The 24,131-nt window shown below is 38.2% G+C and overlaps 2 protein-coding genes across 3 annotated transcripts in view; one reads left to right on the plus strand and one right to left on the minus strand.

Annotated features, from left to right (window-relative positions):
- Positions 1 to 1,286: 1,286 nt before the first annotated feature.
- Positions 1,287 to 24,131, minus strand: part of MagR (Iron-sulfur cluster assembly 1 homolog MagR) — a 57,818-nt gene continuing 34,973 nt past the window's right edge. For both annotated transcript variants that reach the window (XM_076539287.1, XM_076539285.1), the window contains one exon: positions 1,287 to 3,153. In XM_076539287.1, coding sequence (XP_076395402.1) covers positions 2,899 to 3,153 — 255 coding nt within the window. In that variant the 3' untranslated portion in view covers positions 1,287 to 2,898. The remainder of the gene's footprint in view (positions 3,154 to 24,131) is intronic.
- On the plus strand, positions 6,472 to 8,830 carry LOC105663565 (uncharacterized). Its single transcript, XM_076538854.1, has 2 exons — positions 6,472 to 6,586; positions 7,581 to 8,830. The coding sequence occupies exons 1-2, from the start codon at positions 6,472 to 6,474 to the stop codon at positions 8,828 to 8,830; spliced, it is 1,365 nt and encodes a 454-aa protein (XP_076394969.1).

Below are 24,131 nucleotides of genomic sequence, written 5' to 3' on the forward strand. Positions count from 1 at the left end.
CACGCTTGTAATTTATAATGAATCCTACCTAAGTGTAATTCGGTTTCTAACTTAATATAAATGAAATTTTACAAAATTAGTAATGTTAGCGCTTTTATAGTCTACCACCGCGCCGCGAGGAATTCGACCTAAGTGAGATTCTCTAAACGTATTAGGATACGTTTTCGCAAAATTAGACAGATTTATCTGCTATCTAACGCGGTGTAGTCGACTACGTGAATTATACATTTATTACCGACAGTTTACTGAATTCTTATGATACTCGATTTGTCTAATGTCGCGGTCGGTAAGGGAGAAATACAGTCGATAATTGAAGAAATGACACTGCAATAAAAGTTTGAAAATTCTTCGGGGATGTTACAAAAATTTACGACACAATAATTTTTGTAGAAGGAAACACTTATTGTATTGAATAAATCCAACAGACTCACATTCATAATTAATACAAATGATATATTAGTTAAAGAAATAAAATTCAATTATTAATTAATTTTACGTCGAAGTCCGGTATATGCCGGAACATAACACACCATGGAAAAAAACCAAGTCTAGCGGGCTCGAACCTGTGACAAAAAAGCATACAGAGATTACGAGGTAGGACTCTTAACCTCTTAACCAATTCTTTAGTTGAAGTATCGTCTTACGTTCCGGAATATAATGGACTACAACGTAAAATTAATTAATAAATGAATTTTATTTCTTTAACTAATATATCATTTGTATTAATTATGAATGTGAATTTATTTAAAATTACTCAATATATATATATACATATTGACAAAAGAAGGCACGCAAAGCGGAAAGTACTGTTTAAAAAGAATATATTGGTTTTTGATTTTTTTAACTGCGGCGCAGCTCACCGAAAAATCTGAAAAAATTAGGGAATATTGGTTATGCAAATATGTAACTATCACATTAATATAAAAGTAGTGGTCCGACATCTTCATTAAAAAATCGCATTTTTTTTATTTTTTTGGGGGTTTTTAATTTTTTATAACTGCAATTTGCGATATAAGAATCTGAAATTAGCTGTTGCTTGTTTCAGCGTGTTTTTGTTGTATTGGAAATCTCCAGAAGTTTGATGAGCGCATATTTCTTCGCGTATTGTAAAGTATAGCGCGAAGTCCCTCTAATACGCCCTTCAAAATGTGTATCTAACAAAAAAGAAATGTTGACATATGAACTGATTGAATGATCCTTAATTTGTTACATTGTAAGCACGCTCTCTCAAATGGCGATGACTTCGCAGCTATGATTGTCGTCAAATCAGGAAGAACTCGGCTGGATGTTGTTTAAGACGTTTATTTTTCTTCTAACTGTTACAGTAACGCCCGCACAGAGTCAAGGTTAACTTAAAACTGAGTATATGGGTCCGTCGAAGGGCCTTCTTATATACTAGAATTTCGAAGGGGTGGTAGCCCAGTGGTAGGGAGAGGGTCCTGGGAAATGAGGTTTTTCCACAAAACCATAATTAGGTAGGGACATAGAAAGGAAACCATAAATTGGCGATAAGTGGTTTTCGTAGTCTAGCGGATGTTGGCTTGATAGGCAGGTCCCAAATCTTGGGACCGAGAGTGGTGTGACAAGGGATGGAAAAGTTACGGGGTATGGAAAGTTATGGGGGTCCTTCCGGGAAGCAGGGAAAGCTGGGCGATAGAGATCCGAGGGTTACTCGACATGATTAAGTGAAATATGCAACTTTGTAACACATGTCGTACGACCACACCCTAGGTTGTAAAATCTCGTGTCACCATCTCGAAACCGGAAGTAACTCCTTCAACGCGGCCGTAAATCTACAAGTACCAGTTTAAATACTAAAATAAAACTTTTTCTATTTCTTCGCATCGTCGATAAACTCTAGTTTTTAAATTCGACACCCAACGTAAATCATGCATAATCCTTTAAAAAATTCCGAGGTGGATAACAATAGTGTAAAATAAAGTTATGTTATATTACAAGTTGCAACATCTGTTGTATGTATATTAGTTTTAAAACATAATTTTCGTAAAATCCAATCGTATATACTATTTAAATTATGAAGTAATCTTGAGCAGCGAGTTGCCATTACATATTCGGCTTATTTATAAAAAATAACGGATCATTTTTTAAGACCGATTCCCAAAATTAGTGGATATAGAGACACGCGAATATCGAACCCTATTTCCTGAACCGTTAAGACGACTTTACTGTATATAGAATATCATCTGAAATGTGCGATTTATCATACATGATATTCGGTAATTACAAAAGGTATCTAGAATAAAAAATATTTAATTACATCATTTGCTGTAATTATTTCTAAAATTCTACCAAGAAAGTTTAATTATTATTTAACTGTATTTTGATAAAGAACATTATACATTTATACGGATTTTTATACAGATATAAATAAATACACTCATATACATACTTATACACTTCTGCAATATTTTTACAATAATATAAAAACATAAAACAAATTCAATCGTATTACATAACAAAGAGTTTTTATTAAAAAAGAAAACAACAAAAGTAAGATATAATTTCAAGATACTTGTACGTGTAATAGATATTACTGTCTTTGAGGAAAATTATTTCACAAATTAGTATATAATTTGATAGTACTTAACATGATTAAATTTAACATTTTTAGAACTAAGTTTAAAGATATCTACGGTAACGTTGATTGGTATTTTAAATACCGATGTTTTTTCACGCTATTTTGTACATATATATTTTGCTGTATCGCATAATGAATTACAATTATTATTGGTAGGCAAAAGTATTAACACTAATAAGTATGGAACAAAATCATACAAAGATTAACAGAATATTTAATAAAATCGCTATTTAGTGAGTTTACAGTTGATTCATTTCGTCATACTTTTAATCTATTTTAACTACAAGTGCTTAACCTAACTAAACGGAAAAGCTTTCCCCACATCCACAAATTCCTTTAATATTTGGATTATTAAAAATAAATTCAGAGCTCAATTTACTTTCTATGTAGTCCATTTCAGTGCCTAAAAGAGATAATTGTGCCTTTTTGTCAATTATAATACGAACACCATCCTGAACAACTTCTTCATCAAGTTTTGATTTTTCTGTGGCATAATCGAGAGTATAACTCAAACCGTTACACCCACGTTGTTTCACACTAACCTTTAAACCGATCTGAAACATAAAATAACAATTTCATTCAATATTTGATTTTAAATATCATTTGCAATATTAGACACATAACATTTAATATAAATTTCTCCTACTGTAAATAGATTTTTATAATTCTATTGCATTATGATAAAAAGTGATTTTGTTTAATATTTGCTAATATATCATTGATATTGGTAATATATATATATATATTACATGTATACAGTCATCATATGAATATATTACATTCATATGTTGTTAAGTATACAGGGTATCTCACAATTAGTATAGGTCTCGGAAATGGGGGGTCACTGATGTGATTCTGTACAAGACTTTCCTTTACAAAAATGAGGTTTAAGAATTCGTTTTCGAGTTATTAAAGTAAAACACGGACCAATCGGAGCACAAGAATTGCGCATGCCAAAACGTGAGAGCGACAGCCCGAGCCTGATGACCGAGCGTAATCCTGAACAAACATCTTTGCGCCGGAGCAAACTAAACGTTTAATAAGAAGCCCTTATGTTAATACTCAGTTATAGTGATTAAACGAATTAAAAATAAAATTTACTTATTCATTTTTCGCAAATACGTGATAAGCAAATTTGAGTCAAACTCACTTATTGTTTAAAAATAATTATGTTCCAGTAAAATTGTATTCTGTTGATTTCATCGACCTTGATCTTTCGTAAAAAGACACACTGCACGATATCTAATGTCACAGCCTAATCAGTGAACTCGTTTCACTTCGTTGTCACTTCTAATTGGGATTTTTAACTGCAATATTCTGCTATCACTGTTCACTAATTTCTTAATGATATAAACACAGATAAAGAACGCGAATGAAAACGCATGACGTTTATTCATCAATAATTTTAGTGACTTTTTATTTTCTCTTTGATGTTGAATACCCGACGATCTGTTCTAAACTTCCGAACGGAACGCGATGAACATCGACGGAAAATTTAGACAATAGTCCTTTGTGACAAGAACGTTTGGTACTTGAACAAAAGTAAGAATGTATTTCTTTAGCAAAATGCAAAAATCGTGTATGGTTTTTAGAAAGGGAAAGGAACAAGGATTTCCTCATCTTTGTGAAGTTGGTGAGACATTTATAAGAGTTCTAATGGCCCCCTTGAGAATTTTAGAATTCTCTTATAATTTTACAAATAGTTCCGGCATTTAAAGCTACGAAAATAGCATTTAAATTTACGGGAAGCTAACTTCATATTTTTTTGCAAATTTGAAATGGCAAAACTTTTTTATGACTAATTTTAACGTTCCCATTATTGAAAATAATTTTTAGAACTCTGTAACGTCCCTGAAAAAACTTTTTTTTTGATTCCTTCACCATCATGATATTATTGTACCCACCGATAGGAATAGTTAATTATCGATAGTAGTTGCCAAATTACCGACAGTACATCACGTATCTATTATCAATTCTATTAGATTCGACAGTCGGTAACCAATATATATACAGGGTGTTAGGCTACTGGTGGGCATAATTTTAGGGGGTGGTAGCTGGGGTGATTCTGAACAACTTTTTCCTTTACCAAAATGCTGGTTAAAGCTTAGTTTTTGAATTATTAATGAAAAACACTGACCAATCAGAGCGCGAGAATAGCACGCGCTCAGATGCGAGAGCGACGGGTGCAAGCGTGACGGTTGACCCTGGTCGCGAACAAACAAATCGCGCGATATCGGTAACATAGTTACCATCATCGGTAATACGTCAGCCGGTAAGTAGTTATAAAATTCACAACTATTAATAAGTATAAAATTATTAACGAAACTAATTGTATGGATTAAGCGAAAATAAAGGTAAAGATCAAGCGCAGTTTCTTTAGGTAATTCAAAAAAATGATTATTTGTTTAACGACATAAAATGAAAGAATACTCGGACGCTTACCTCATGAGTGAATTTACGATGCGAGAATTCCTCATTAATTTTGAAGTACATCGTCGTATGACAAGAAACCTATTTACTCGCTAAAATCCACAAGAGCATATCGATACCCGCTCTATGGGATTGTCAAGTAAAAAGGGTGACTGTCATATTTGATGTTTTCCGTATAATAATAGTACAATTTTCGGAACCCACACTAAACAAACACACAATCACACAAGCACCACGATTGTCCAGTCCTTAGTATCGAAACGTTAAAAATATCCACCTTTTTTACACATCAATTCGTTTACGAAAGTTCCTCACCATGTACACATGACACATTATGCGCGATGAGTAATTCAAAGAAAAGAATCAGTTATTGCAAGATGTATTATTGCGATCGCACAATTGAACGTCCACATTAAGAGTATAGTATATTCACTAACTTTTTGAAATATAACGCTTATTTTTGTTTTATTTTTAATTTTTTTGGCAAGAAAATAATCCCGTGTGATTAAATGTAATAATAATACTTGTTTTAAATGCTGGAACGACACAGCGACCGCTATACTTTCGTTTGAAGTCTTCAAATAGCGCTACAATTGGCCGTGAACAGCTAATTCGCCGCGCTGGTCCACTGTGCGTCGTTTTTGAGTTATTAACGAAAAACACGGACCAATCAGAGCACCGGGATTACGCGCGCCGAGAAGCGGGAGCGAAAGTTTCGAGCCGATCGCCGAATTGCGAACGCGATCAACTGAGTTTTCCTCGGAACTGTCTTAACGTCTAATAAGAAGTCTTTACATCGAAACTCAGTTAAATAACGAACAGAATAATTAAAAGTAATGTTCATTTATTCATTTCTCATGAAGGAGGATCGGAATTAGTAATGTGTAATTGACATGAAGTATGCAAATGGAATTGATTGAAAACTGCAATTCGTTATCGATAAGGAATGTGACATTAAATACCGAAATTTTTTTGTTTTATTTCCGACAGTAATATTGGTCAACGAATTTACGTATTTTAATAGGAAATATTTATTCTGTTTGTGAAAAAAAAGAGCTTCAATGTTCGATCTAACAAATGTATTGACGTCTCTACTAATTTACAAGAAATTTATTAAAATAAGACTCACCCATTCTTTGAAAATAATCCTGTTTGTTAATAATCCAACAGTGAAAGTGATGGGGTAATTGCCATTGCGTCGTCCTGCTGACGTTGGCCTGTCGCAAACATTGGCACCGTATAACACAGCTGGTGGCACTCACAGGTTACTGCACTGTCTTCATTTCAAAGCACTTTTGTTTTCACTTTCACCTTCTGGAGAATCCTTGGTAAAAAGTATTGTCCCTTCCGATGCCTCCGAGGGTGTTGCTCATTGTCCCGTTTAGGCTTGACCGTGCAATAAATTGTGCGAAGGCGAACTAACGAAAAGCTAATTACCTTAGATGACCATTTTAGCAGACATTAAACATTCTGGTATTGCACACGGTTTTCTGTCCACTGGTCACTATCTGTCCAGGTCAATACCTGGCCAGATAGCACGAAAATACAAAGCAGTCGGTACGAGAAATGGACTGTTTTACGGCGCCGAACGTTGTTTTGTAAAACGGCTGCTGGTACGTGCTATACTAGAATGTTTAATGTCTGCTAAAATGGTCATCTAAGGTAATTAGCTTTTCGTTAGTTCGCCTTCGCACAATTTATTGCACGGTCAAGCCTAAACGGGACAATGAGCAACACCCTCGGAGGCATCGGAAGGGACAATACTTTTTACCAAGGATTCTCCAGAAGGTGAAAGTGAAAACAAAAGTGCTTTGAAATGAAGACAGTGCAGTAACCTGTGAGTGCCACCAGCTGTGTTATACGGTGCCAATGTTTGCGACAGGCCAACGTCAGCAGGACGACGCAATGGCAATTACCCCATCACTTTCACTGTTGGATTATTAACAAACAGGATTATTTTCAAAGAATGGGTGAGTCTTATTTTAATAAATTTCTTGTAAATTAGTAGAGACGTCAATACATTTGTTAGATCGAACATTGAAGCTCTTTTTTTTCACAAACAGAATAAATATTTCCTATTAAAATACGTAAATTCGTTGACCAATATTACTGTCGGAAATAAAACAAAAAAATTTCGGTATTTAATGTCACATTCCTTATCGATAACGAATTGCAGTTTTCAATCAATTCCATTTGCATACTTCATGTCAATTACACATTATTAATTCCGATCCTCCTTCATGAGAAATGAATAAATGAACATTACTTTTAATTATTCTGTTCGTTATTTAACTGAGTTTCGATGTAAAGACTTCTTATTAGACGTTAAAACAGTTCCGAGGAAAACTCAGTTGATCGCGTTCGCAATCCGGCGATCGGCTCGAAACTTTCGCTCCCGCTTCTCAGCGCGCGTAATCCCGGCGCTCTGATTGGTCCGTGTTTTTCGTTAATAACTCAAAAACGACGCTTCAAACCCGATTTTTGCAAAGGGAAATTTTGCTTAGCATCACGTCAGCTACCCCCCATTTCAGGGACCTACACGAGTTGTGAGACACCCTGTATACAGCAGCGTCGCTAGTGTATGATAAAATAATTAAAAGTGCGGTAGAAGGGGAAAGAAGGAAAAATGCTGAAGCTGGAAACGTCGAAGATGAGCTTATCGTATCCGGAGATGGGACATGGAAAAAGAGAGGTTTTTCCTCTTTATTTGGAGTAGCTACTCTCATAGGAAAATACAGCAGAAAAGTCGCCGATATCGTTGTGAAGTCCAGTTTTTGTCGGATGTGCAATGTTTGGGCAAAGAAAATGGACGATGACGAATTTGAAAGTTGGCGTGAAAGCCACGAAGAAGTGTGTGCCGCAAACCACTCCGGAAGCGCGGGTAAAATAGAAATAGATGCTGTGGTTGAAATGTTTCTAAGATCTCTAAAAAGACATGATGTAAAATATACGACATATATAGGTGATGGCGATACAAAAACATTTAATGGAATATTAAAATATGAACCATACGGCAAAAACGTTGTCGTAAACAAAAAAGAATGCGTTGGTCACGTTGAAAAACGCATGGGTGCTCGGTTGCGGAATGCGAAAAAAACAAATAAGGGCATTGGGGGAAAGGGCGCTGGAAAATTAACAGATAAAGTAATCGGCGAATTGACTAAATACTATGGATTGGCAATTCGACGAAATTCCAATTCTGTTAATGAAATGCGTAAAACAATTTGGGCTACCTATTATCAGAAAAGTTCAACGAACGAAAAACCGCAACATAGTTTCTGCCCGTCCGATTTGCATAGTTGGTGTAAATATCGCAAATCTGAAGCTGAGGAAAGTGTAGAAAATTTTACACGTAATAAGCTATCTTTGAGCGATAAGGTTTTGAAAATATTAAAACCGATTTACGAAGACCTAACATCAACAAATTTATTAGAAAGATGCATAGGAGCAGAGACTCAGAATAACAACGAGTTGCTCAATTCCCTTATTTGGACGTTTGCTCCAAAACATATCCATTGTGGTGCACGGACAGTACAGATTGCAACGTTCCTAGCAACGTGTATTTTTAATGAAGGACTTTCATCGGTACTACAAATTATGCACGTTATGGGGTTGTCTATTGCTCCTCAAACTGATATGTTTTGCGTTCGGCGCGATTCACACCGAATTCAACGTTCCGAGAGATGGTCGACAGAAGCGGCAAAACGAGCCAGGATCGATATTCGCGAAAATAAAGTGGCCCAACAGGAATTTCATGAAACAGAGGAAGGTGTACTGTATGGGCCAGGTATAGCCGATTAGTGGTAAGTGTAACAGTCTGCATGTAAACTGCTTTTAAATTTCAAACGCGTTTTTCTCGAAACGACATTTTTCAGGCTGGTCACCATGATTTCTCAAAAATGATTTGACCAATAGGGTTCAGCTTATACATACATGTTTAGTAGATGCGTGGATGTTGTCCCTACCACAGGTATACGTAAATATTAGTTTGTTTAAACTTTGCAGCATAGAAAGTCACGAAAAAATGTGCCAAAATAACACATTCAATATTAAAATTTGCACCACTTTGAAAGCTGTTAATATCTATTCAAACCTGAGGTACGGGCGATAGCCATATTCATATATTTTAACAATCCTTTCGATTTTGTAACTACGGACCAACTGGAGGGCAGTAAACATGGTGACTAGTTGGATAGCTTTTCTCGAGGGGTTAACATTGTAGAAGATCTCAGCCGTCTAACTGTACATAACTTCACTTCGAAAAAATTATTTTTTATATACCTAAACATAGATAAATAAACGAGAAATGTTTCAGGACTGAAATGTGTTAATCAGTTATTGAAAAAAATTCTTGACTAACCGCTAAAAATAGTCGCGTCATACTGGAATACCCCCTTAAAAAAATATTTTAAAATAGGTCAAATCATTCGAACGAAGCAAAAGCAAATTTAGCTAAATCTGTTAAGTAATTTCTGAGAAAAAATTCGTAAGTGAAGACTATTTTTGTCACTGAAAAGGTAATAAAAGGCGGATGCAATATATAGACAAGGATATATATATTTAAACACAAAACTAAAGATAACCCAATTACTTTTACGCGCAATCCTTACGCATGTACCCAGCAGAGAGAAGTACGAATCGCTCGCTCTCGTCCCCACGCGATCCTGTTCCCCCACCATCACACAAGGAACAAAGGAATACAGATGTATTATATTAACACGCCTCCTTACATCTGTATTTCGCACTCTAATTCTATAAACATACTTTTACAATATTGGAATTATTTTGCATACTCTCGTCAAATTTACTTTATGTTCAACAAGTCTCTAAACTTTTCAAATTTTTCTTTACAAAGCGCCTTAGTAAACACATCCGCAATATTATCGGTAGAATCTATTTTAATTATCTCAATCATTCCATCTTTTACACACTCATGCACAAAATGATAATGAATTTCGATATGCTTCGAATTCTTTGTATAATTTCCAAACTTTGCTATATTTATCGCACTTGAATTGTCCTCATAAATCTTCACCGGTTCTTTCATACTTATACCGAAAATATTTATCAACTCTTTAATATATTTTAACTCGCTTACGACCTCTGATAGCGCTACGTATTCTGCATATGTAGATGCTTTTGTCACGCATTTCTGTTTCCTCGATTTCCAGTCAATTAAATTTCCATACATTTTTATAACATATCCGGACGTAGACTTTCTATCCAAAATATCTCCCGCCCAGTCAGCATCTACATAACAGTCCAAAATTTCACAGTTTTCATTCTTTCCATAACGCAACTTCAAATTTCTAGTTAAATACAGGTATTTTAATATTCGTAACGCATATCTAAAATGTGACTCGCTATAACAGTTCTGAAATCTACTCAAATAATTAACGCTATAACTTACATCAGGTCTCGTACTCGCACTTATATACAACAAAGCACCAATCAAGTTTCTATACTTAATGTCTACTTCACATAATTCAGCCTTTTCAATCTTTAGATTTGTTTCCATAGGTGTATTATATAATTTACTGTCTTGTATTCTATATTTCTCTGCTAACGCCTCAATATATTTTGTTTGACTTAGATTCATTTCACTTTTGTGGTAATCATATTCTATCTCAATACCAAGATATTCACTTATTCTACCTAGGTCCTTCATTTTAAATCTATCTGACAGGAGTTTTTTAACACTTTGTATTTTCCCTTCACTTTTACTGCAAATTAATAAGTCATCAACGTAAATTAGTAAATATATTATTTCGTCCCCTACTCCCTTTTTATATAAACAAAGATCTACTTTACTTCTTTCAAACCCTAACTTAATCATGCACTCATCGAAACACTCATACCAGTCTCTAGGACTTTCCTTTAAACCATATAGTGCTTTCATTAATTTATACACCCGTTTTGTACCATCTTCAAAGCCTTTAGGTTAATTGACATATACCTCCGTGTTAATCTTTCCATTCAAGAAAGCAGTTTCTACATCCATTTGTTCAATTTGCAAATCATTTTGGCAACAATAAAAAAACAAAATTTTTAACGTCTGATTTTTTGCAACTGGAGCGTATATGTCATCAATAACATCTGTTTGTTGGAAACCTTTCACGACTAGCCTAGCTTTATATCTATTGTCAGTCTTTCTTGTGTAGACCCATTTTACATCTAGGACTTTTTTTCCTTCTTCTCTCTCAACTAATTTCCATGTTTTATTTTTATTTATGCATTCTATTTCTTTATTCATTGCTTTTTCCCAATGTTTACTATCTTTATCACCTAGCGCCTCCTCAAAAGTACAGGGAGTATCTACTCTACAGTATCTTACACAAATGTTATAACTCTCATTTTTCGGATATCTAATGGGACTTTTTTTATCTCGTACAGACCTACGTGGAGGTTTACATTCTTCTTTTACAATATTTGTCACTTTCGCTTCATCTTGGTTTTCTTCCACTTCATCTGCGCTTTCAAAACTGTCATCCGATAGGTCATCATCTGTACCAGCTACACTTCTATCATTATAATCATTCTCATTTAGATTTATACACTTTACATCCCTTTCTATTATGTCTACATGTCTTGCAACAACTATTTTTCTATTCACAAGTACTCTATAGCCTACATCACTATAACCCAGTAGAATTCCCATGTCTGCCTTTTTATCCCATTTCGAAAGTCTTTTTTGCTCTGGTTTTCTAATAAAAACTCTACTGCCATACAGACGTAAATGTTCTACATTTGGTTTCTTTTTAAAAAATATTTCATACGGTGTTTTCTTTTCAATTGTATTTGCAAGAGTACGGTTTCTCAAATATGTTGCTGCGCATACTATTTCAGGCCAAAAACATTTATGCACCTGCGCTTCCGCTAACAAACAACGTGCCATATCCATTATTGTTCTGTTAAATCGCTCTGCTGTACCATTCAGCTCATGTACATACACTGGACAATTATTTATTATTATACCCTTCTCTTTGGCAAATTCATAGAAACGACTATTTACATACTCTTTCCCATTATCACATCTCAAAATTTTTACTCTTTTTCCAGTTAAATTTTCGCTTACATTTATGAATTGAATAAAACAGTCAAAAACCTCATCTTTGGACTTTATGCAGTAAACCTTAGCTATTTTGCTATAATCATCAATGAAAGAGACAAAATATCTTTCGCCATTTAAACCCGCTGTTTTAAAACTACCACATACATCAGTGTGAACAATCTCTAAAATATCTCTTGCTCTAGTTCTATTATTATTAAACGGTAAGTTATGCATCTTATTCTCTATACAGGTCTTACATTTCATAAATTCTGATTCGAGTTCTTTTGGAATGCCCATTAATAACTGTTGCCTACTCAAGGTATTCAAATAACTAAAGTTCACGTGACCTAAAATTCTATGCCACTTTTCTTTTTGACTCATGTTATTGTTTCGTTCAGCGCTACTTACAGAAATCGTATCACATTTAAGCTGACCTTTCATTTTAAACGTTCCACCCTCTTTAAATGCTACCGCTACAACTCTGTTATTCTCATTAATAATCTTTGTTATGTTTCCTTTCGAAATAATAGTATTCTTATCAGTTAACTTCCCGTAACTAATCAAATTTGCATTCATATCTTTCGCGTAAAATACATTTTTCATTTCCACTTCATTCTGCTTACCAAACGCATCAAAATAGTTTACTACAGTTCCAATGCTCGTTGCCTTTATCGACCTATTGTCTCCTAAATAAATATTTACAGGTTCTTTGAGCTTTATATAGTCTCTGAAAAAATGTTCATTGTTTATAATGTGATCGGTGCATCCACTATCTAGCAACCATTCAATTTCACCACTACATAACCTGTTCGCTTCGCTACTATGCGCCACGTGTGCCGATGCTATCCATGCGCTCGCTCCTGAGCCGCTTTCGTCTCTCGTGCTTGTTTCCTGCTGCGCGCCACGGAAGTTGCCGCGCCCTCTGCCGAAGCTGCCTCTACCGATCCTGCCTCGACCGCGACCACGTGTTGAGCCTCGCCATGTTGAACCGGTTCGTCCTGCTTGGCCGCCATCTTGACACTGTCTTGCAAAATGCCCAAATTTTCCACACCTGAAACAGCTTTCTCTTTGACTTTTCTTTGCCGCAAACACATTTGTCCTTTTTTCACTCTGTCCACTATGACCCTTCATTTCAGCCAACTTAATTTTATTTCTAACGTAGTCTGCCGTTTGATCTTCCTTGTTTAATGTATCAATCAAATCTCCAATGTAACTGTATGACTCTGGCAATGTGTTTAGCATATAGTTTAATTTTTCTTTTTCACTTATTTTAGCACCGGCACCTTTTAACTCATTAACTGTTTTTTCGAAATCACTGAAAAATGTCTCTGAATCACTATAACTATTTAATCGCATTTTTTCCAGTCTGTTCCTGCACACAATTTGTAACGCCGTTGACTCCTTCAGGTACATGCTGTCTAATTTTCTTATGATCCCAAAAGCAGTTGTTTCATCACACACAAATTCCAATTGTTTATTAGATATTGCACCATAAATAATATTTATTGCTTTCAGATCGTTCTCATCCCATACTGCACTTGTCTCTGTTGGGGACTTCTCTCTTTCTATTACAACATCACACTTTTTCAATTTTAGAAACATTGTTATCCTTTTCTTCCACATACTATAATCCTCTCCATCGAACACCGGTATTGAAATCTCTTTCTTTTCCATTTCGTCTACAAGAATCTCGAACTTTCCTTCGTGTTCGTAATCCTGTTTTTAACCGACTTCGAAAAAGGAGGAGGTTACTCAATTCGATCAGTATATATATTTTTTTTTTTTTTATTATTATTATTATTTTCTATGTGTGCCCGCCGATTACGCCTAGCTGGATGCACCGATTGGAACGAAACCTTTTGCATCTGGTAGGTTCTGACTCCCCATTGGTACCATTATCAAAAAATTTTTCATTTTTTAATTGCAAAGTGTTGTTATTGCAAAAAAACCGACAACTTTTGAAATAAACTTTTCTCGATTTTAGTGCGCTTTTAATATCTTATCACGGACATGATTCTGAACAATTTTGTTCATATAAAAATTTCGCGGAAAGCTTTAGTTTTCGAGATATTAGCGAAAAATTGTTGAAAAGTTTTGAAATCAACTTTGGACGATTTTAATGTCCTTTTAATATGTTATCAGGGGCACGATTCTGAACAACTTTTTCCTTATCCGCAATTAAGGGGAAGCTTTAGTTTTCGAGTTATTAGCGAAAAACTATTGTTATTAATGTATTGAATTCTACGTATGCCTCCGTGTCTCTGGTGGTGTATAAGGCAACATGCAGTCGCTGATTTTCTACTGTTTCTACAAACACGTCCTGTCGGCCGATAAAAAGCGTGAAATAAAATAATTTTAAGAAAAAAAATACGCCGACTTCGAAATGCACTAAAAAGTATAAAATAATTTCTATTTCCTAATGAAGTAATTTCTATTTCATTCAATCATACAATTACGTAACAGATATGAATGAAACCTATTTACTCGTTAGGTATTATATTAAATACATTTCAACCTTTTCGGAAGCGGCGCAAAATTAAATAACATATTCAAAATAATCTTTTAATTTTGCGCCGCCTCCGAAAAGGTTGAAATGTATTTAATATAATACCTAACGAGTAAATAGGTTTCATTCATATCTGTTACGTAATTGTATGATTAAATGAAATAGAAATTACTTCATTAGGAAATAGAAATTATTTTATACTTTTTAGTGCATTTCGAAGTCGGCGTATTTTTTTTCTTAAAATTATTTTATTCAAATATTATCTCTTCCTTTGTTTCCGGCGTCTCTTCTTTGTCCATGCACCCGCCACGTGTTTTCAGTTCAATTCGTAATCTATGCACATCACCACTTATTCACACTTTTTTTGCAAAACTTTTCCGTCTATTCAAAAGTCCGTTTATTTTATCTTCGAGTCTTACTTGTATTTTTCTTTCGTCGTTAATCAAGCACTTTGATTTTTCACTTTGAACTTTTCCACACCACGTGGCCTTTTTTTTTTTTTTATCTCACAAAAATAACGAAAATAATGCGAACCACGGATTGCTACCATGAAAAGGTAATAAAAGGCGGATGCAATATATAGACAAGGATATATATATTTAAACACAAAACTAAAGATAACCCAATTACTTTTACGCGCAATCCTTACGCATGTACCCAGCAGACAGAAGTGCGAATCGCTCGCTCTCGTCCCCACGCGATCCTGTTCCCCCACCATCACACAAGGAACAAAGGAATACAGATGTATTATATTAACAGTCACAATGGATAAAAATTGTAAACTTGGAAGGCTTATTATTCCTGAACAAATTTAAAACCGGCAAAATGATAACTTAACCCCCACACTCCACCCCGAATTCGACATGGACTACAACATATTTTGATTAGAGCAAAATAGCAGATGGTGACGTCCAAAAATGATCAATTTGACGTGGAATGACCCATTAAAAAACCAACACCGAGGGACGCCAGGCCTGGGGACGAGCCACCCCAGCTGCCACCCGAAGGGGCCCCAGGAACTGGCAAAGACACGCTACTTGGCCCATCCCTGGCGCCGAAATCCTCGGGGAAGGGAACTCCGCGCACCGAGGACCCGAGCCGCGGATACGGAGGGGGAAGTCAGCGAGCCGCGACGAGAACTGTACGCCACCACGCGCCTTGAATCTCGCCGTACCCCGAGTTCCTTTAACGCTAAATTTTCTGTTTCTTTTTTTGTTCTTTCTCTTTTTTTATCTTATTTTCTTTTCCCCTCCTCCGTTTTTTTTTTTTTCGTGTGTGTGATTATGTGGGAGGACGGCGACGTCGACACTGCGCATTTCGAGATACGCCCAACGAATAAAGGACCCAGAAAGGTAGGACCTTGCCTCCTGGCGATTTTCCTGTTATCGTGTGCGTGTGTGAGCGTGTGTGCGTGTGTGAGCGTGTGTGCGTGTGGGTGGTTCCTGGCGATAGGACCACCAGCCCCGGCGACGAGGACCCTAGTCCTCCCTAGACGGATTACCTACTAGATTACCTACTAGAACCCTAGTACGGATTATTTCTCCTCTTTTCCGCTGTATTTTGCATTTAGGTCCAGCGTTCCCTTTGCTGTCCATGACCCCCAAGAGGGCGTGCTCCCCCAAAGCGTACCGCGTTTCTTTTCGTTTCCGATTTTGTTCCCTTTCCGAACTTTGTACCACGAAAGGCTCGTTCGCGTTCTTCTCGAAGGGCTAGCTTCGGCCCTTAATAAAGCTAAAGTTATCTTAGATACTCGCGGATTCTCTACTTATTTTCTGTCCCCCCTTGAGTACCGCTCCCGGAAGAGCTGCCGGAAGGGCGATTCCCCCGGACGCGTGCGTTGCACTGGCGCCCCTTTAACCCATTGACTGCCAGCTACGAGATATCTCGTAGTAAGCGTGTGTATCAAAATTGCCAGCTACGAGATATCTCGTAGTGCGTGCTGCAATTTTAGATTAATTACAAATGGCTATTTCAGTTAAAAATATTTTAAAAAGGTGAATGAAAAATGCTATTTATTACTGTAAATGCTATTACAATATTATATCAGTAACTTAATATAATTATATTTTGTAAAATTTCATGTATTCTTCAAAATAAAACCTTGGCACCCAGGGCAAGACGCTCTAAATATGTCTGGCAGTCAATGGGTTAAAGAAATCGTCCGTGGGTGTGCGCATCGGGACGTGGAGGACCGCTTTCCCTGGCTGCCCTCCACCTCAGGGACTTTTCCTTTCGTCCCTCCCACCGATTCGTCACAGTATATCTTCGATAAAACTAACAAATCCAGTATAAAAGCACTGAAATATAAAAATGAAACCCAAATAAAACAATGTCAATAACGGAATTATGTAAATTATACTTTTCTCTCCTATTCGAACACATACATGTGATAATAGACGCTTTCAGCAAGTACATATATTGCCTTTGTTGGAAAACTTGCAAAACTTGCAACTGAGACAAGTGAGTCAACAATATTACGGCTTATTTGGCTGAATTATTCAATGGCTGCGTTCTTTTAGTGTATTTCAAATCATAACTGAAGCGGTTCGTCGCAAGCGCCGCGCCGCGGCGCGCCGCCTAACTACGCGGGACGTGAATTCACGTCAGCGGCAACCAGGAATAAAATTTAAAATGACGTGAATTCACGTCAGCGGCAACCAGCAACAGAACTTGAAAGGACGTGAATTCACGTCAGCGGTCGCGAATGTGTTAAGATCAATCATAACATTATTCGAGCGGGACCCTGCACTCCTCGAATAAACAACTCCTCGCATGAGTAACCATTGTAAGGTGGTATCAGAGCAATCACAACACTATTTGAATGGGACCCTACACTCCTCGAATAGGCCACTGTAGGGTGATATAGATATATCGTAACAATATTTGTGTGGGACCCTACACTTAGGTCAGGCTCCAGGCCCGCCGCGTTGCTGTCTTTGAAAATAAGTTCTTGCTTCCAGCGGGGCCGCAGAGAAACGCGCGGTCGGGGCGATTCTTGCACGCCTGGAACAGTGGATGGATCGCAGCCACGAGCGACTGTTGTTCCGAGTCACACAGGTGCTGACTGAGCATGGGTGTTTTGCCCAGTACCTGTGCCGGATCGGCAGGGAGGAATCACCGGGATGTCACCATTGTGGGGTGGGACCGGACAATGCGGAACATACGGTCGAGGAATGTCAGCGTGGGCGTGGCCACGCCACTTTCTTGAGTGTAAGGTAGGAATGAATCTGAGCGTGAGTGTGTTTGTGGAACGTATGTTACATAGTGAGTGTGAATGGAATGGCGTCGTCTCCTTCAGCGGGACTGTTATGTCCCTGAAAGAGTCGGCGGAGCGCGAGTGTCAGCGGCGCGGGGGCCCGTGGCACCATTCCATGCAGCCGCGGGGTCGAGTCGACGGCGGGCATGATGACGTCGTCGGCTCGACTATAGGGGGGTTGGTATTATTCTTGAGGTGGGAGGCTTCTCCTCCCACGCGAGTTGGGCGCGAGAACGCGCGAATCGACTGGTGGGTGGTGGCGCCGCTTATGCGTCGGGACCCATCACCCGTCAAAGCCGTAGAGGATGGGCATCACCGAGGGGTTCTAGTAAGAATCTCACACTCCCCCTGGTCCACCCCCGGAGGGGGGGTCCTATGAAAATTTCCCAGCGTAAAAAAAAAACCTTACACTCTCCGAATAGATCATCGTGAACAATCCTACGCAATGTGGATTATAACACGAATCGTGACAACATTGACCAAGATCCTGTGCTCCTCAAATCAATTAACAATCATACCCAACAATATACACAACATATACTCAATCATTCTCATTTTCACCGTTCAATCACGAACAAATATACATATACACAATATGTCAGAAAAATAACCGAATTTTTTAAATAAAAAGAAAAAAATTAGTTATTTTGCCAAAATTAATTTTTTTTATTTAAAATACATCCCTTCCGCATCAAAACACCGCTAGGCACGCTCAAGCACCGCGCGAGGGAAAGTGTAGAGCAAAAAGGCCGGTTTGCAAACATCCAACATGGCGGAGGAAGGGTCGCCACAAGCGCGTGGAGAGCAGCCCTTAAGGACGAAACTTAAGGGTAAAGCGGAGGCACGCGGCAACAAGCAAGATGGCGGAGACATGGCGCGCTTTTCAAATGGCCAGCGGAGAGGTTGAAGCAAGAAGACAGTGAGGAGGAGAAGAGGAAGAGGCGAGGCGACACGGAACAGAGTAAAAGGAAGGAATAAATAAATAAATAAATGAAGTGAACAAGATGGACTAATAGATTAATAAATATTAAATATTAAATTAATTAATTAATTAATATATAGTGAAGTGGTTAATAGATTAATAAATGAATAATAAATAATAAATAATTAATAGATATTCATTTAATTCGGTGTAGTGTTGGGAAAGTGTTGTGGAACGGCAGTGAAGTGCTATGAGTGCCATGAGTACAGGAAAATACACGGAACCACGTGCGCAGGTGCAGAAAAAGTAGTGCAATGCGGGAAAATGGCGGAAAAGCGGCGGAAGAGCAGTGGAAAGCGCTCCAGCACCTTGAGAAACTCCGAAAATCACAACGATGGTGAAGCAAAGGGGCCGGTTCGAGGATGTCCAGCATGGCGGAGGAAGAGACGCTGCAAACGCTTGGAGGGCGGCCCTAAATGGTGAAGCGAAGGGATGCGGCAGCAAGCAAGATGGCGGAGACATGGCGCGCTCTTCAAACGGCAAGAGGAGGAGAAGAAGCGAGAAGACAACGAGGGTGAGAAGAGGAAGAGCCGGAACGGAAGAGACGGGGAAACATAGACACGACCGATCGAACGACTCAAACCTGCAAGGCAGGAAACCGGTGTCAGCCTGGTCATAGCATCATTAGGGGGCGACAATGGGGACCGAGTGGGACCGGCAGGAGAGAGGAAGAAAGAAACTGTATCAACGAGAAAACATAAGACCCGAAAGTTTATTTTGCATATGCCCGGTTGGTCGAGGTAGCAGATCCGCAGCCCTGTTCGGCAGGGTCGGATTAAAAATACATCTGTCTAAAGTGACAAAAGCACCTTGTAGTGAAGTTCGTTAATGGGTGCTGTACTCGTAAACACTTCATTTTTGCAATATTCGAACGTTAAAGTCGAATATACGAAAATCGACTCATCTCTCTCACACCAATACGATGTGCGAAGGAGACGAAGTTTTACTCCACCTAACAATTTATTTTTCTACCGTGTCACACCCTGTTCCTACATTAAATAACCAAAATGGGCCAAAAACCGGAATTTCTCTTTGCCCTTTTATTACCCCCACGGATGAGATACGGGGTTGAATCTTGGTATGAAATTTTTTTTTGGATATGCTACCAACTAACGTATTGGGTTTTTTATTTGACTCAAGGGCACATTTGATTAGCTTATCCAGCTAAACCCTCTGATAATAGCACAAAATTTGATACAGTCGATCAAATGGCCAGAAAATATACAGTAAAAGATAGTTCTCGTAGATGGTCCCCATAAATTTTTTTCAATATTTCAAATTTGGCTACTAAAAATGCTTGGATCCCTTACAAAGAAACAACAGGAATAAAAATATATGTCGATGCCATCGAAAAATATTTATTGCCTTGAACATGGTCTGTTGTACTTGAGATTCAAATACTTCGTGGTATAAAATGGTCACGTTTTGAAAATCGCGTAGAATTTTGCTGTGTATCACATAATGAACCACTATGCCACATATGTAGGTGGCGTAGCAATTATTTCTGTGCTTGGTGTCGAAAACCATTCTGTTTGAGTCATTTCTTCGAGCAGTACCATTATTGCCGAGATTATGTTCCCTAACTTATTCAAACTGTTCTTTACCTAATAAAATTGACACATAGAATGCCTACGTACTATAACAATAAATGTTTTGAAATACAAATTTAATAAAATTAAAAGTTATTTATAACGCAAATATAATTGTTTCTCATCTATGCTTATGAATAACGTGGACTAATAGTGTATATTCGGTAATCGGTGAAAGGGACTCGGGAACTCGGGGGGTTTTCAATAACCCGTTCAAATAAATTTTACACTGTTTATTAAACACCAAATACATAAAACGAACTCACTCACTACACGCACACTTGGACGAACAACGACGATACGAAAAAGAATTATAAAAGTATAATAGAAATGTAATAGATCGGTTTCGCGCACCGCGTATTTACTATGTAGGATTATCGCGTCTTGCCTTGACAACGGTTGGCTTTGTTTTCTCCTTCGCAAGAGTCGGGCGATCACCTAAATTCGAGAATCCGCGGTAAGTGCCGTCATCACGGTCCAATCAGCTGTTGCTTATTAGACGTGACAACGACGGGAACCAATAAATTTTATTGTATATCGGTAATTTTATAATGGGGGGGGGGGGGGGGGGGGTGGTGTTCGGTATCTCTCGATCCTTCGAGAACGCACCGAAAGAGATCTTCCGATACGTCCAGGAGGACGAGAAACAGAAAACTTCACAGTTGGGATTTGAATTCAGGGATCGCCCTCTCCTACTTGCCCAGATACTGAACAGTGTAATATCGTCCGACTTGATCCGGTTTAGTATCGTGAGGGGCGTCAGCGGGTGCGAGCGCGTAATGTTTATAATAGAAATCTGAGGAATTGTTGGACGCAATATCCTATATATTGTGTGTATATATATATATATATGTGTTAGCGTCAATGCATTTTTGAGAATCGTTGGAGTCAATCAGCTGTTGCTGTTTTGTCTTCGAACGATTTATGAGTGGGAACGATGTTCATTATGAATCTGGCCACAAAGTGGGGAAGGCGAGGATGCAGAAAGAGTGAATGAAGTTCGGTATAATTGCTATGAATCGAGCTTAAAAGAAAAGAAGGATGTCGATGGTGTGTTGTTGTCGTTTACGTGCAGAAAGTCGTAAATGGTTCGGGCATTAATAATAAAATATAATAATTTTCAGAAAAAAAATACACCGACTTCGAAATGCACTAAAAAGTATAAAATAATTTCTATTTCCTAATGAAATAATTTCTATTTCATTCAATCATACAATTACGTAACAGATATGAATGAAACCTATTTACTCGTTAGGTAGTAAATTAAATACATTTCAACCTTTTCGTAGGCGGCGCAAAATTAAAAGATTTTCTTGAACATGTCAACCTTTGGACAGCCAAACATAGGCAAAGCTTGTATAGCTATTTTTTTTCTATACATATAACTCGACAGCACACCGCGAAGTAGGTGTTAGTGCGTATAGAATGTAACTATGGTCTATCTAGCCCTTTGCGGAGGGGACGGTTCGAAGTGAACCGTACCGTGGGGCCGAGCTCCTGCCGCGATAGTCATTAAAAATTGCCAGCGCAGATTTCTGCTTAAACGCGGTTTTCGTTCATAGCATTCCACGTCAAATTCTGGACATATTATATGTATATGCACAGATTTACGTGCATGCACACATAGTTAAGTTTCTCGGCCATACCCACGCATTTACGTGGGACACATATATGCGTTTCTCGGCTCAATCAACTGTTTTCGCCAAACGCATATATAAGTTCTTCGGCATAATTTGATAATTTACGCAGAACACATATATGCGGCTGTAGTCCGCAAAGAGCTTGTTCGGCCGCGAACCGAAACCTATGTCGCGGCTAAGCAATTTATTGCAGGGCCCAAGCTGTCGGCGCGTAGGCCACCGTCAATAGTTTTTACTTCGGAGTACGGGTCACCGAGTACCCTATTGTCTATCAGATCCGGTCCGAACGAATCTTACCGTAGACATGTACATACCATAAATCAGCTAACAGCTGAGTTTTTCGTTTTAAAAACAGTTTTGGGCAAACAAAAGCATAGAGTTCTTCCTAACCGTTACCTTCGGAAACGCGAGGGTATTTAGGCGATCTTTCGTACAACGAAAAACACAGTCGAACGTTGAAGCTTACACGGTTCGGATCGAGAGTCGAAGAAGTCAATCGTGACTTAGAAGTTTCCGCGTAATGCGACGTAGCATAGCCAATGCAGGGTGGTTCGGAAATCATTCACGACGCCATTCGAGTGAGACCCTGCACTCCTCGAATGGGCCACGGTAGGGTGGTTAAGTCACACACTGTATACTGTTCGTGCGAGTCCTACACCCTCGAACGGGCCACGGTAGGGTGGTTAACGTACATACACTGTACACTGTTCGGGCGAGCCCTACACCCTCGAACAGGCCACGGTAGGGTGGTTAAACGTACACATCAACATGATCCGAGTGAGTCCTACATTCTCAACTCGATCATCGTGAATAATCTCACGCAACGTGAATTATCACTCAAAACGAACAACGCTGAGCGAGACTCTGTTCTCCTCAAATCGAACGACATTGAGCGAGACCTTGTTCTCCTCAAAACGATTCTCATTCAATACGCAATCAACACAACGTACACGTACTCGAACACATTTTCACCGTAGAGTCATTAACGAACACATATTTTTGTAAGGGGTTTTTTATGCCGCAAGGCTTTTTCCCTTAATTCGAATCGCTAGAGCCAATAAACGATCACGATTTTTCAGGCTCAATTGTGTCTAAACAATTTTTATTTACCCTCTTCCTCAATCGAATTCATATATTCCTTGAAACACGAAATTTCTCCATGTTGGACAGATTTCGACGATACAGAGCTAGATTCATAGAGTGTGCGACGGTAAGACTCGATCGCCGCATATATTAGGTTGGGGAATAAGTTCGTGGCGTTTTGACATTTTCTTTTTTTTACAGCGACATTTTGCAATTTGCAAGAAGTTATAATATTCATTCGATAGAGCTCTTTCTGTTCTACAAAACTGTGTTAATCGTTTTTTTCAGTAGATTCATTCGTCATTGCTATTGAGGCTCTGAAATGGAATATCCAGGAGGTAAAAATTAGCACTTTCGACACTTGCTCTTCTTCGCTTTCCATCGCGGCCAAAAAGTTGTGAAAAGTTGTGAATAGTTGCTGAAACAGGCCGGGGTATTTGCAATGTATACGGAGAAGGTGTCATAGGTGAGTCGACAGTACGGAAATGGTTTGCAAAATTCAACCTAAGGTTGGGCAATAAGTTCGTAGCGTTCACTTCGTGAGGCACCCAGGCTCCCAATTTTTCGACAAATCCCATTGAATGGAGATGATTGAGAATAGTTTTGTGGTCGCAGTTCATTTTTTCGACTAATTCACGACTAATTTGAGGACCATCCTGCTTCACACGTGCTCGGAGACGCTCTTCGTCGAACTTAAAAGGTCTTCCGCTGCGGGGCGGGTTTTCGACGTTAAAATCGCCACTTTTGAATTTTGCAAATCATTTCCGTGCTATCGACTCACCTATGACACCTTCTCCGTATACATTGCAAATATCCCGGGCTGCTTCAGCAGCTTTTTTGACCGCGATGGAAAGCGAAGAAGAGCAAGTGTCGAAAGTGCTAATTTTTACCTCCTGGATATTCCATTTCAGAGCCTTAATAGTAATGACAAATGAATCTGCTGAAAAAAACGATTAACACAGTTTTGTAGAGCAGAAAGAGCTCTATCGAATGAA

The sequence above is a fragment of the Megachile rotundata genome, chromosome 13 (assembly GCF_050947335.1).
Source record: "Megachile rotundata isolate GNS110a chromosome 13, iyMegRotu1, whole genome shotgun sequence".
In the NCBI taxonomy this organism is placed as follows: Eukaryota; Metazoa; Arthropoda; class Insecta; order Hymenoptera; family Megachilidae; genus Megachile; species Megachile rotundata.